This window comes from Vombatus ursinus, unplaced genomic scaffold (assembly GCF_900497805.2).
Source record: "Vombatus ursinus unplaced genomic scaffold, bare-nosed wombat genome assembly UNPS02014785.1, whole genome shotgun sequence".
NCBI lineage: Eukaryota > Metazoa > Chordata > Mammalia > Diprotodontia > Vombatidae > Vombatus > Vombatus ursinus.
The window spans coordinates 14,002,515-14,015,456 of NW_020954563.1; the positions used below are offsets into that span (position 1 = coordinate 14,002,515).

Genomic DNA, 12,942 nt, shown 5'->3' on the forward strand with positions numbered 1-12,942 from the left:
GAGGAAAGCAAAGATCGTAGAAGTTAAGTGATTTGCTCAGGGTCACACAGCTCCCAGCTGGCCAACACTCTGTCTGGGACATCATGATGCCTTTCAATCGAATAGAAGCTCCTTGAACGCTTTTTTTTGTTTTCTTGGTTTTTTGGTTTTGTCCTTCTATCCCCAAGGTCTGGCATGTAGAGTATTAGAGCTCTGATTTCCTTAGCTTAGGGAATTTCCTTTGGAGGAACTTGTATACCCCCACTAGAACTACACAGACAGTCTATAACACAGTCGAGAGCTCCGAGGGAGTGGCCACATGCCCCTAGACGCAGCTGGGTGAAGTGGATAGAGCACTGGGCCTAGAGTCAGGGAGAATGAGTTTGAATCCAGCCTCAGACATTTAGCTGTGTGACCCTGGGCAAGTCACAGTTTGCCTCAATTTTCTCATCTGTAAAAAGAGGATAATAATAGCACCTACCTCCTAGGGTTGCTGTGAGGATGGTGAGATAATATTTGTAAGGCATTTTCACAAGCCTTTTAAGCATTACGTAAATGTGAGCTATTTTTCTTAAGGGACTGGCCCAGAGTCTCAGTGTCAGAGGCAGAATTTGAAACTAGGTTTTCTTGTCTCCAAACCCAGCACTCTGTCCAAGACAGGCTGTCTTGCACACTGTAGGTGTGTGATAAAGGATGGTTGAACTGAATTGAGTTGTCTGTCTTATAGGAAATGCCTTTCTGGTCCAGATAAGGGCCGAAATTCCTTCTTCCACTGAGACGAGGTCAGAGAGGCTATTTTAGCATGGAAAGATAGATGACCATGGAGCCACTGAGCCTCAATTTCTTCATTTGTACAATGGGAATAATAGTCTTGTGAAGATCAAGGGAGATAATGGGCTTTCTAAACCTTAATGAAAGAAAAAGTATTTGTTATGTGGGACACAAAGAGAAGAAGAAGCAACCTTCTCCTCCACCCCCTACCCTGCTCTCAAAGAGGTCACCCTGAGTGGGCAAGACAATACTGTCAGAGAATTCAGCTACAGTGCTGATGGAGAGGCCTGGAGGTCCCAAGATAATGACCAATGTCAAGGCCTAGGAATCCTCATGGTGCTGTAGAAGAGCAGCCCACCATCAGTGGGAAGGAGGAAATTGAGTCCCGAGGGATATCACATCAAGCTGGGGTCCTCCAGGTGCCCCGGAATGCATCTGGGCTGCCTGCTAATGGGGGGAGGGGAAAGTGGAGTCCCCATAGAAACATCAACTACCATCAAAGGACAGAATGACTTTGTGCCTTTGTAAACTTGGTCATGGACTTCTTTCTATCACTCTTTTGCTTAGTACTTCCCCTTACACCTCCTCCCTTAGGTCCCTAATAAAGTTTTGGGTTTTTTTTTTAATCCATGTCTAAGTAGGATTATGGAGAGGCTTTCTTTCTTCACCTAGACCAGAAAGGTAGGAGAATCAATCAGTGAAGCCCAGAAGCCCAGAAGCCCAGCAAGGCCTGGGGAAATGCCTTCCTTGCCGTAACCCAGTGGAGTTGGATTCAGGCCTACCTGAGGGTAAGCAAATCCTGACAGGAAAGGGGGGTCTAAAATGGGGCTAGGTTTTCTGTCCCCCCACCTGAGTCTTTGCAAGGCTTTTCTTCACCCTCTCCAAAACATACTCCTCCTGGACACCATTTGACATAAATAGGACTCAACAAAGCAACCAGAGTCTCCAATTAAAAAACAAAACAAAACATGGCTTTATTCTTTGAGGGGCAGGCACCTGTGTCCAAGCCTCCTCACGCTGGCTCATGGGGAGTCAGGGAGGATACGACACAGGGGCTCATGGTCTCCAGGCTCCCTCTCCTGTTGCAGCCCTTCCCCCACCAAGCTCTGTATCATGGGAGGCTCCACTCTAACCCTCCCAGCCTCTTCACTGGGCCTGGGACGAAGATCACATAGCCAATCCAGGCAGTGGTTAGGTTTGGCATGGCTGGGACACACATGGACATATGATGAAGGGGGAGAAAAGCACCCCTGAGCTTTTGCTTCCAAGCACCAAAATGAGGGCAGTGCCCACACTGGAAGCCCTCCTCCCAGGCCTGGCCTAGCCCTGCATGGGGCTATCCATCCTATCCTTCCTCAGGGCCTGGGACCCTGCAGAGGAATGGGGAGAGAAGGGGGCACCCTCTCAACTTTTTCCAAGGACTATCCCTGGGGGGTCCTGTGGCAGCCACCTACTCAGCTCCAGTATCACTCAGATCTTGGAGGACTCAAGCCTTGGGCTCCAGGGCGCCTGTGGTGCCCTCAGCTCCCGCAGCTCCCTCAGCTCCTGCTCCAGAGCCTGATTGCGGTGGTACATCTCCATGTAGCTCACCTGGATCTCCCGCTGGTAACGCAGGACCCTGTTCTTCTCCTCCTGCCATGTCCTCCTCTCCTGCTCAAAGAGCAGGGCCTGTTCCCGGCCTTGCTGGCGCTCCCGCTGCAGCTCGGTCCACAGCCGCTCTGCCCCACCACTGCCCACCTCCCCCCGAAGTCCCTGGCTCTTGGAATCATCTGTTTCACAGCCCCCGTCAGGCAGTTCTCCTGGGCCTGGGTCATCCTGGGGGCTCTGGTGGCAGAGGGTATCCCTGAGCCGGGCCAGCTCACTGTCCTTGGCCTCGGCCTGGGCCCGGCTGCTTCGCAGTTTTGTCTTCAGGCTGAAGATCTCGGCTAGCTTTTGGGCCAGTTCTGCCTGGGCCTCCCGCAGCTGCTGCTTTAACAGAGAGATTTCTGAGGTCTTCTGACCCACCTAAGAGAAAGAGGGAGGCATTAGAGAAGATGGGATCAGAGAGGAGGGGGTGGGGAGAATGAAAGGAGGAGGGATCTCTAGAGCTCTCTCTGACTTAGAAGCTGGAGGGGCCTTCCTTTCTCCGGGCCTCAGTTTCTTCATCAGTAAAACTGGGATAATGTAATGCAGTTCTCTCGGGATTGTTGTAAATAATGATTTGTAAACTCTGAAGCGCCCCAGAAGTGTGAGCTGTTCTTTCTCTAGGCTCCACCTTTTGTAGGTGTGCTTTTACCTTTAGGAGCTACTCCTGCCCCTGTCCCTCCTCCCCAGGTACATGGCTCCCTCAGCCTAGCTCCTTCCTCCCCACCTGATATTTAGGTTAAAGAATCATTGGATTATAGGATCTAGAGTTGAAAGGAACCACCTAGAACATGGGTTTCCCCAAACTTTTTTGGGCACCATGCCCACTGGCTTTCAGTTAACCTTCCAATAACCCCTAGAGAATGTACAAGGAAACAAATTCTGGAGTTTATCATGCATGTGTACATGAGAAATAAAATATGTTCATTTCAATGGGATAATATGACTATTTACCAAATGTTCCCCATGCCACCTTGACAAGCTTCTTGTACCATCTTGGGGTATATATACACACAGACCAAGCTGGGAGCTCCTGGTCTAGCCCAACCCTTCATTTTACGGAGAAAAAAACAGACCAGGCAAGAAGTGACTTGCTCAAGGTCACACAGCTCATAGATTCAGAAATTTAGAGCTGGAAGGAGCCTTAGAGGTGACCGAATCAGGATTACAGACATAGGGCAGGAAGAGGTCTCTCATTCCATCGAGTCCAGCCCTTCATTTTTCAGATAAGGAAACTGAGGCTCAGGAAGGCTACATGATTTGTCCAAAGTCACACAGGTAACATATGGCAGAGCTGGATTTGAACCCAAGACATCTAATTCTAGAACTGGTATTCCTTCCTCAAAACAGAGCCGGGTCTTCTAACAGAAGGTACCACTGAATCTCAGTCACAGTCTTCTAGCCCTGGTCAGGGGCTGTTCTGGGCTGGGCCTCCAGTAACTGCTGGTTGCCAGCTCCCCCTCACCTCCCACTTGGCCTCCTCCTCCAGACTGGGACTGGTGCTCTCCGGGGAGTGTGGAGGCTCCTTGGCCAGGCCCTGAAGGGCACTGAGCTCTTTCCGCAGCCTCCGCTGCTCCTGCTGAGCCATGAAGAGCTGTAGCTGGAGGCTCCGTTCGTTCCGTTCAGCCTTCTGGGCCATCTCTTGCAGCTTCTCGTCATAGAGCCGCTTCAGCTCGGCCAGCCACAGCTGCTGCCTGTCCTCCAGCTCCTGGGGGAGAGATCGGGGAATCAGGGGAGACTGGACCACAGGCACAAACCTCCCTTCCTGGACATGGACACAGCCCTCCTGAGGACTGAGGGCTCTCCGGAAATCCCCACACATCCCAACAGAGCAAGAGAAAGGGAGGCTGGTGGGAGGAACAGACGAAGAGAGGAGAGAACATGAGGGTAGGGCCCCGATGGTGAGAGAGAGGAGGACGGGTTGCCCGAGGAGGGTTGGGGGGTGTGGCCCTCACCTGTGCAAAAGGACTGGGGCCATCATCGTCACTGAGGCCTCCTTTCAGCTCCGATAGTCCCCCAACCCCAGGCTGGCCCTGCCGCAGGGCCACCGAGTCCTGGGCTATCTGAGCAGTGTAAGTGAAGTCGTAGGGGGGTGGGGGCTCGGGCAGGCAACTCAATGGCCCCATTTCACCAACAGTCATCATTGCCTGTTCCTTAGGGCTTCGGGCAGCTCGGTCCAGGGAGCCCCCAAGGTGGTTGACGTGTCCCACAGAGGCACTGAAGGGGCCAGGGCCGCCGCTGCCGCCACTGGAGGAATCAGACAGGCCAGGGTCGGGGCCACCTTCGTCCAGACTTAGTGCCTGCAGCAGCTGGGCCCGAGCACGGCTGGCCTGGGGACCAGGGCTCAGGGGTGGGTTGCACACAAGTGTATGGAGGCTACCATTGCTCTTCCACAACTTCTGGCCCTTGTGGGCTGCCAGGCTCTGCATGGACAGGAAGCTCTTTCCTGTACCTACCGTTGGTTTGAAGACCGAGGGTCGGATACGACACTGGATGGAGAAAGGGAGGAAAAAGGGCCCTTGTTCATGCTTCCTCTGCCCATTCTCAGAGGTTCCCCCACCCAGCTGCTTGGAGTGGATACCCCCAGAGGTGGAGCCTCCTGTTTCCCTGTCTCAGCATCACGCCCTGGGCATTCTTCCTTATTGGTGAAATTCCCTCAGCCATGCAAGCAGAGAAGAAGCCTCTTTCCTCCCACTCTTATCTCTCGGATCCAGCAGCGTCCAGCTGCTGCTCCCTCACCTTATCAAAGCGGCCTCGCTCAGGCAGAGAAGTCTTAGTGAAGTCAGCCCCCCGGGGGTGCTCCCGGTAGTAGAGACCAGAATAGTTGCTATGGTGGTCATCATCCCCCTGCCGGTGAGACCCCCCTGATGGCCAGCGTTTGGTGGCCTTGGAGTCCTTCTTGGCCAGGTGAAGGTAGCTGAGGAGCTCTCGCTGGCTCAAACCCTTCCGAAGGAGCCCATCGGGCTGGCGTGAGCTTCGGGCGCTGCCCAGGGCAGCCCGCAGCTCCTCAGGGGAGAAGTCCTGTCTTTCCAGCAGGCTACCCACGCTGCCCATGGCGTGGAGGGCAGTGTCACTGGCTCGGGGAGGTCTCTGGGCTGCTGCCATGAAGCTTCAGCAGGGCTGAGAGGGCCGGCTCTGGGAAAACCACAGGCAAGATCAGACGGGCGTTCCCCCCCACCCCTTCCAAGGCAGACACTTCCCTTGGCTATGTACGACTTCACCCTAACGACTATAGAACTCCTTTGCCATTCTCTGCCCATTCCTGAGAAGCTTGGCCTACCTGGCCCACAATGCCACCATTCCAGAGCGCAGCTTCTCTGTCCAGCAGCTAAAGGTGCCCCCACCCACTCTGTCACTCACAAACCCCCTCCCAACACCAGGCAGAGCTAGGTCTCAAGTCTTGGTGATCCAAATTCCCTCCTCCCCCCAAATCCAGAGTGTCATGAGTGGGTGACAGAGGGGGAGGCCTTTGACCATGTCTGCCCATTCCCTGCGGCAAGTACATCCTAGCCAGCGGGAATAACCAAGTACAAACAAGACTCCCAGGGCCTGTGGTCCTCCCTCCCTATGCTCCTTCTCCCCCCCTTACATATTCTAAGCTGGATCCACTCTGAGGGGCTGGAGGGGGGCTGGGGAAGGAGGTGCTGCCCTTGAAAACCTGAGACTAGATTTGGGCCTGTCACCCCCATGCAGGAGAGGTCCAAGTACACAATGGAGTAGGTAGGAGTGTGGGCAGGGGGTTCTCTCTGAGCCTAGACCTGCTCCTTGCAGAGTTGACCTCTGTTTTCTTCTCCTTCTGGGACCCAGCTAAAGCTGGGCAGAAGGGCTTTGCGGGGGAAGGGGTGCAGAGAAGAAGAACATCGTATAGGGAAACAGACACAGTCCAGTCCATGCCTTCACCCTCCCTGGTGAAGGGCCCCAAGGGAAGCCTAGGGAAGGGGGTAGGGCCCTGAGTCCCACAGCTGGAGAGACACAAACAGGAAGGGCCTGGAGGGAGGAAGGATGGAGCTGGACAATGGGCAGTGGCATCCGGAGCAGGTGTGCGTGTATTGGGGGGGGTACTTATTTACTCATGCCACCCTCACAAGAAAACAATTACACACAGAACCCTAAGCTCCTCAGACCCCAGGCTTCCACTCACTCAAGGACAGAAGGCCATGCACCTGGGAGCTTGTCCCCTAATGGGCTTCCAGATCCTCCCTTCCTCCCCATCCCCCCACACAAAGCCAGCTCCCCCCACCCCCAACCCCACTCCAAGCTCCATTCTCCTGAACCATTTCCAGCTTTTGTCTTTTTGAAAGACAATGTATGTATGTGGAGATCTATGAATCAATGAGCTCCCACCCCCAAGTCAGGGACTTGAAAGCCTTTAAAAAAAAACAAAGGTACAAACTTTGGGGAAAGACCTGTTTGTTCTTCCTCCCACCCAGGGGACTTCCCCCACCCCTCATTTTCCAGTGTCCAACAAAAACAAAAAACAACAACAACAGAAAAGTCTTGGTCCCGATGAGAGTTGAGGCAATGAGAAGCAGGTTTCCCCCCCAATCTCCCTCTTTATTTCTGGGCCTTATTTCCCATCTATTACTCAGGCCTCTTACTGTGGGTAGAATTTTGGGAGGCCCTGCCATGCCAGGGGTTGGGGGTGCTGGTGTATATAGCAAGGTACCTCCTGCAAATAGAACAAGAACCCAGGAGTTCTATCTCCTGCTTTGGGTCACAGCAACTAGAGCTAAAAGGAACCTGGAAGATCACCTACTTTGAACCTCTAATTCTAAAGAAAATGAAACAGAAGCCCAGAGAGAGCAAGTAACTTGACCAGGGTCACACAGCAGAGAGCCCAGTGATTTGAGTCCAGGTTCTGACTCCAAATCAGTGTTTTCTTCCAACTCCTTTTTCATTGAATTCACAAGCATTTCTTAGAAGCCTACTGTGTCAGCCACTGTGTTCTCCTCAGAGTAGACTCTCCATGTCAGAAGCATGCACACACAGGCCAGCCCCGCCTCCTAGGCCATGATGACCCGGGCATCATTCACCCAGTCACCCTCAGGCACATTCCTGCCCCTGCCTGTGTACCCCCCAGCCACCAAGGGTGCTGGGGGTGTTGGCCGGGGTGGGGGGGGGCGAAGCTTGAGTGGGAGAGTGGAAATGAAGGGAGGGGCAGAGAGAGGGTGAGGCAGAGCCTGGGGAAGCCCCGAAGTGACTCTGTTCAGTGACTCTGATCAAAGGCATGCCAGGGGCCAGGACTCTTCATTTCCGTTCTCTACTGGATTCACACAAGCCTAGGCCTTTTCTGTGTCTTTGTTTCTCTTCAAACAACCACAGCATCAAAGAGCATTGGTTCATAGAAGTAGGGTTGGAAGGGACTTTAGTGGACATTAAGTCCAACTCTCTCATCTTATAGGTAAACTGAGGCACAAAAAAGTCAAACGACTTGCCCAGGGTCACTCAGTAAGAGTCTGAGACAGAATATGAACTCAAGTCTTCCTGACTCAGAGTCCGAGACCCTATCCACTTTTGCTTCCCATCCAGAGCTGGACAACATCCAGAGGGGATTCACAGGGAAGGGGGTCAGTTTGTCATCCTTTGGATCTCTGGTTGGCTAAAAGGGCCAGACTCCCTCTATCGAAGGCTCCAACTACCTGAGAGGGCCCATGTGCTGGTATTCCTCCTCACCCTTAGTCCAGACACTGAGTTCCTAGGAAAAGATTACTCGGGGTGGGGCAGGAAAGGGGGGGAGGCACATAACCTTGATTCTAATTCTGACAACCCATACTCTATTCTCTGAGTCCGGGTCTCAGTCCAGGAGTCCAAGAGCCTGAAAATGAGAGATAGAACAGCAGAAGCAGAAGGGAGAGTGCCTTGGCCGAAGCCACATGCATGAAGAAAGTAACCCGAGTGCACATTCGCACACATACACACTCACACACGCACCCTGGGGCTAGAGCCAGGCCAGGGAAGAAAGCGAGGTTTCCTAACATACAAGGTTTGGGTCTGCTATACTATACTCCCCAGTGAACAGAGCTGAAAAGGACCTCAGAGGGCATCTACTCTCATCTCTTCATCTTAGAGGTAAGATAATTGAGACCTAGAGAAGTTAAGTGACTTACTCAAGGTCACACAAATAGTGAGTAGCACAGCTGGATTTGACAGGTCCTCTAACTCCAAATCCAGCCCCCATTCCACTGCACCAGGAATTCTGTAAGGATTTGATGACTTGAACTGGACTGGGCAGGGCTGGCTGGAGATAGAAAGAGTCAGTCTCAGGACCATCCTCTGGTCTCAGTCCTCCCCAAGGGACCCCACTGGGCCTGCTCAGGGAGTGGTCCAAGTTCTGGGGCAGGCCCTGGAACGGAAGGAACTCCAAGGAATGCAGAGCTCTGGGGGCCAGTTTAATCCCTCAATTTAAAGGGATTCCATATCCTCAGCCCCTCCCCCAAGCCTTCAGCTGCTGGTTGAGGTCCACCTTCCACCCCCTAAACCTTCCCCCCTCCACACACACATTCCAGGCTGTTGCCTAGAGGCATCAGAGCTAAGAACTCAGGGTAAGGCAAGAAGGGGAGCAACCTGGGATTAGCCACCCAAAGGGGGGGGCGGGGAGGAAGGGAGGGAAGAAGGGAGAATGCAGCTTCCTGACCAGCTCCTGGGATTAGGATGAGTAAACTGGAGCCTTGGAGGTGAATCAGGGCCTCCTCATGGTCCCCATAGGCAGCCAGAGGAGGCTTCCTTGGGTAGGGCAAATCCAATCTGTCCCCTCTACCCACTCCAGGCTAAACTCTGCTATTCATTCCCAGGCCAAAATTATTACCCAGGCCAAATCCCTCCCAGTCCTCAATTTCTTCCTCTGCAAAGGGAAGGAGCTAGACTTAATGGTCTCCAGGATTCTTTCCATCTCTGACATGCATCACTGTCAGAGTGATTCCATCTAGGACAAGTCCCCCAGAGAGGTAGACACACAATATCTGAGCCACCTCCATGCCCACTGCTAGCACCTTTCTATGGGCTGAGAGACAAAAGCTGACCCACAGAGCTCACTCACTGGGGGAGTGAGTCTCCACTATTTCTTCAGATTTCTAAGGTCCCTTAAACCTGAAGACCAGTCAAATCCAGATCTTGAGCATCACAGACCATTCAGTTAGTCTTCCCACCCAACCCCAACTCCTAGCTAGGCCTCATTTAGCAGGGAGACCAAGTTGGGCTAGGGAGACAGCATAGGAGGAGGCCAGCCCCTTAACTACAGAAGGCTGGGGGTCTCGGTCACAGAAGGGCCCCACCACCTGCTGGAGGGATTGTTTTGCAAATACAACTCTGGCCTGAGGGGAAGAGGGTGAAGCTGAGAGGAGAAACTGGGAATGTCACTCTCCAGAGGAATGGGGCTGGGCAGGGGCCCAGAATGTCACTGTGGCTCCAGATATGAGGCTGGGGCTGGGAAGCGGGTAGGGCCCCTTCAAAAGGACACTGATCCTAACAGCCAGCTGCCTGATCTCCCTCACAGTACAGCCCCCACATCAGACTTTGAAGCTGAGGCCAGGACTAAAAGGGATAGGAGGCCTCCCCTTAGTTAAGATGGGGATGAAGACAAAGAGGGAAGAGACCCTAGTATCTGAGACACCCATTTGATACAGAGAATGTAAATCTTGCCTCCCTACAGGTCTCTCTGGAGAAGGTTGAGAGGGCCATTGATTAAATTTCAAGGTCCCTTCCAGAATGATTCTATGATCACAGACAAGCTAGACAGAGATTCCAGGCCCTGAGCTGGGTAGGGGCCTTTTGTATTCTTTGGGGACCCAGCCAAAGCATTCTGAGCCTATGAAGTGATACTAATGCATTTTATCTATTGCTCAGCCAGGGAAGGCTGAATCCCCAGGAGGGAGATGGAAAAATGCCCTGGGGGAATTCTAGCCCCTTGGGTCTCTAGCTGAAGAACTGGGGAATGGGGGCAGGAAGAAGGGAACTCCCAGAATTATAATTCCACCATCCACCTGTCTCATTATTCAAAACCTTAATTTTCCCCATCTGAGCAATGGGGTCAATACAGTTTCCTGGTTCTCAGAGCTCTGGTTGGGATCCTGTAGTGGACAGAGATCATATCCCACTCTGACCCTGAACTCCCAATACCTCTCTCACAAGCCAGAGCCACTAGGTAAAAGCAGAAAGCCTCACCTGTGAAATCCTGGGCTACCTGAAGGAAGGGGAGAACAGCTTTTGGAGGGAATATATTTATAAAACATAGATGTATACATACATATATGCACATGTGTGTATGTGTAAATATATGCACATATATTTATGTGTGCATAGAACACCAGATGGGGTTGTAAATATGTATGGGTGTGCATGTACTCACGTGCATACATACACATATGTATGTGTGCGTTGGTGTATATGTGAATATACACACATGTACATGCATGTGTGTATACACACATATACAAACACACACCAGGAAATTCCAACCCCTTCCAGCCTCCACTCCCCTTCTCGGACAGCCAGAAGGAAGGGGTGGCTCAGCAGGCAAGTCCAGCAGGTAACCCAGCCAAACGGCCAGCCCCAAGAGGCAGGGGAGGGAACTGTCCCCACCCATGTCTGCGCCGGTCTAGTAGGCGCCCAGCCCAGGACAGCCTCACAAACCTTCCCACACAGGGAGCCACAGCTCCAAGCAGAATTTGGTCAGTGTGCCAGGCCACCTGTCCCAGCCCACCTAGCCTTTCGTTACAGCTTCCACCTAGACCCAGGTGAAGGTGACCCACCTAGCTCTAAGTCTAGATCATCTAGAACTCAATGGGGTTTTCAGCAACTATGCCTGGGGTGGGGGGAGGGGGTTATAGGGGGGTGTCTTCCCTCCCACTCAGCCTGGGGAGCTAGGGACTGGTTGGCGGGGGAGATGAGGAAGCAAGGCGAGGTCAGGCATGGGGTTCCCCCCAAGGCTGTGTCACAGGATGCAAATAGACTTGACCATGGGTAGACACATGAGACGGGCCACCCCGGATCACCAATCCGCATTCCTGGAGCAGCTGCTCTCTGTGAACAGACCTGGGCTATAATACAGCTCTTCCCTGCCCCTCCCACCTTCTATGGTCCCAAGGGCTGAGCCAGGGCTGGGGTTGGGGAGGAGAGGGGGGCGCTGGCCTTTGAGTCCCAAGGTTGGCCAGCCAGATTGAGCCATTATCCTGCTGGAGCTCTTAGAGAACAAGTGCGGTCGGGGGCCAGCGGCTGGAGGCTGTCGAGGCTGCAAGGGAGAACCCCAACAGAGCCCTGCAGCCCAGAATCCTAAACCCCTTTCCGCAACACTCCGCCAGTGCCGCGGGACTGAGCCACTGAAAACCCTCAATAAGCAAGAATCCTGGAAGGGTACTTGAAGATTTCTTAAATCTAGCCTCCTCCTTTCCTGCTAACCCCATTTTACAGACGGGGAAACTCAGACCCCAAGAAGAGGGGCGATTTGTCCAAGGTCACACAGGGAGCTCTTCCTTGAGGGTCCCGGGGACAGGGCGGGATGTGCTGCTGCTACGCACCGTTTCCCCCGGTCCAGAGGCGCAGCCAGGCATACTCACCATGTTGGCGCCGGCTCTCGTTCCTTGCCAGCCCACCGGGTCCTGGGTCTGGGACCGGGCTTCGAGGTTTCAGCTCTCCGATGGCACAGCAGCCTCTTCCCTCTCTGAGATTCGAACCCTCTTTGCTCCAGGCTCCTGGCTCTAGAAGGCACTGAAACCCCAGCCACCGGCTCTGCCGCAGGGACACAGAGAAAACGCGGTCCGGTTAAGGAACCGGATCCAGAGCCGGCGATTAGAGTAGTTCGCTCCGCTCCCAGGGACAGAGGGAAAACACGGCCTGACTCAGTCCCAGAATTTGAGACCTGGACCGGTCCTAGAATAATCAGCCAGCCAGCCTCTCCGAGAAAGCAAGAATGGAGAAAGCGAAGTCCAGCAGCAGCACCACCGCCCTCCTTGTCCGGAAACTGTGGGCCAAGGTATCCCCCGCCTCCCACTCTCCTAGCAGAGGCAGATTCTTAGAACCATCTCCCTCACCCCTCCTCTTTGGAATACACTAATTCAAGTGAGGCTCTTGCCCCATCCTGCTGCCCCCTTGGCGCGCCCTAGGCACACCCCTCCTTCTGACCTAGCTGCAGGAGGTGGGTGGGACAGAGCCCATGCTTGGAGTTGTGAATTTCTGAGTTGTACGCCTGGCTCCTGGCAGAACCGGCTATTAAAAGTAAAGTGCTTCTTAGCCTACCTCTTTATTATTTCTTCTTCCCTCTTCCACCCAGTAATATTACATATAAAACAAAGATAATTTTCTTTGAGATTCTGAAAAGAACCCTACAGGCGAACACACTTAAAAAAAATACACGTCTGACACCCATACATAAATACACATGAATATGTATGTATATACATGTATATATGCATTTAGCATCTGCTTTGTTGGAGAGATCTCAGCCATTTGAGCATTTGCTTGTCCTGGGCTGGTGATATTCTTGGACAGGGAACTTCACATGAGCAAATGCCTTACCAATGCAGATTCTTCAGACTCCCTCCTCTGAGAAAGCCTAAAGCATTAAGACGTTGATTT

The 12,942-nt window shown here is 53.0% G+C and overlaps 1 protein-coding gene across 1 annotated transcript in view; it reads right to left on the reverse strand.

The window, feature by feature from the left end:
* RMND5B (required for meiotic nuclear division 5 homolog B) overlaps positions 1-12,464 on the reverse strand; it is a 30,482-nt gene extending 18,018 nt beyond the window's left edge. The window contains exons 1-5 of the mRNA XM_027867039.1: positions 11,925-12,464; positions 5,113-5,508; positions 4,329-4,862; positions 3,839-4,081; positions 2,341-2,754 (exon numbers count right to left, since the gene is read on the reverse strand). Of these exons, the coding sequence (XP_027722840.1) occupies positions 2,341-2,754; positions 3,839-4,081; positions 4,329-4,862; positions 5,113-5,478 (1,557 nt within the window). The 5' untranslated portion in view covers positions 5,479-5,508; positions 11,925-12,464. The remainder of the gene's footprint in view (positions 1-2,340; positions 2,755-3,838; positions 4,082-4,328; positions 4,863-5,112; positions 5,509-11,924) is intronic.
* Between the last annotated feature and the right edge of the window lie 478 nt (positions 12,465-12,942).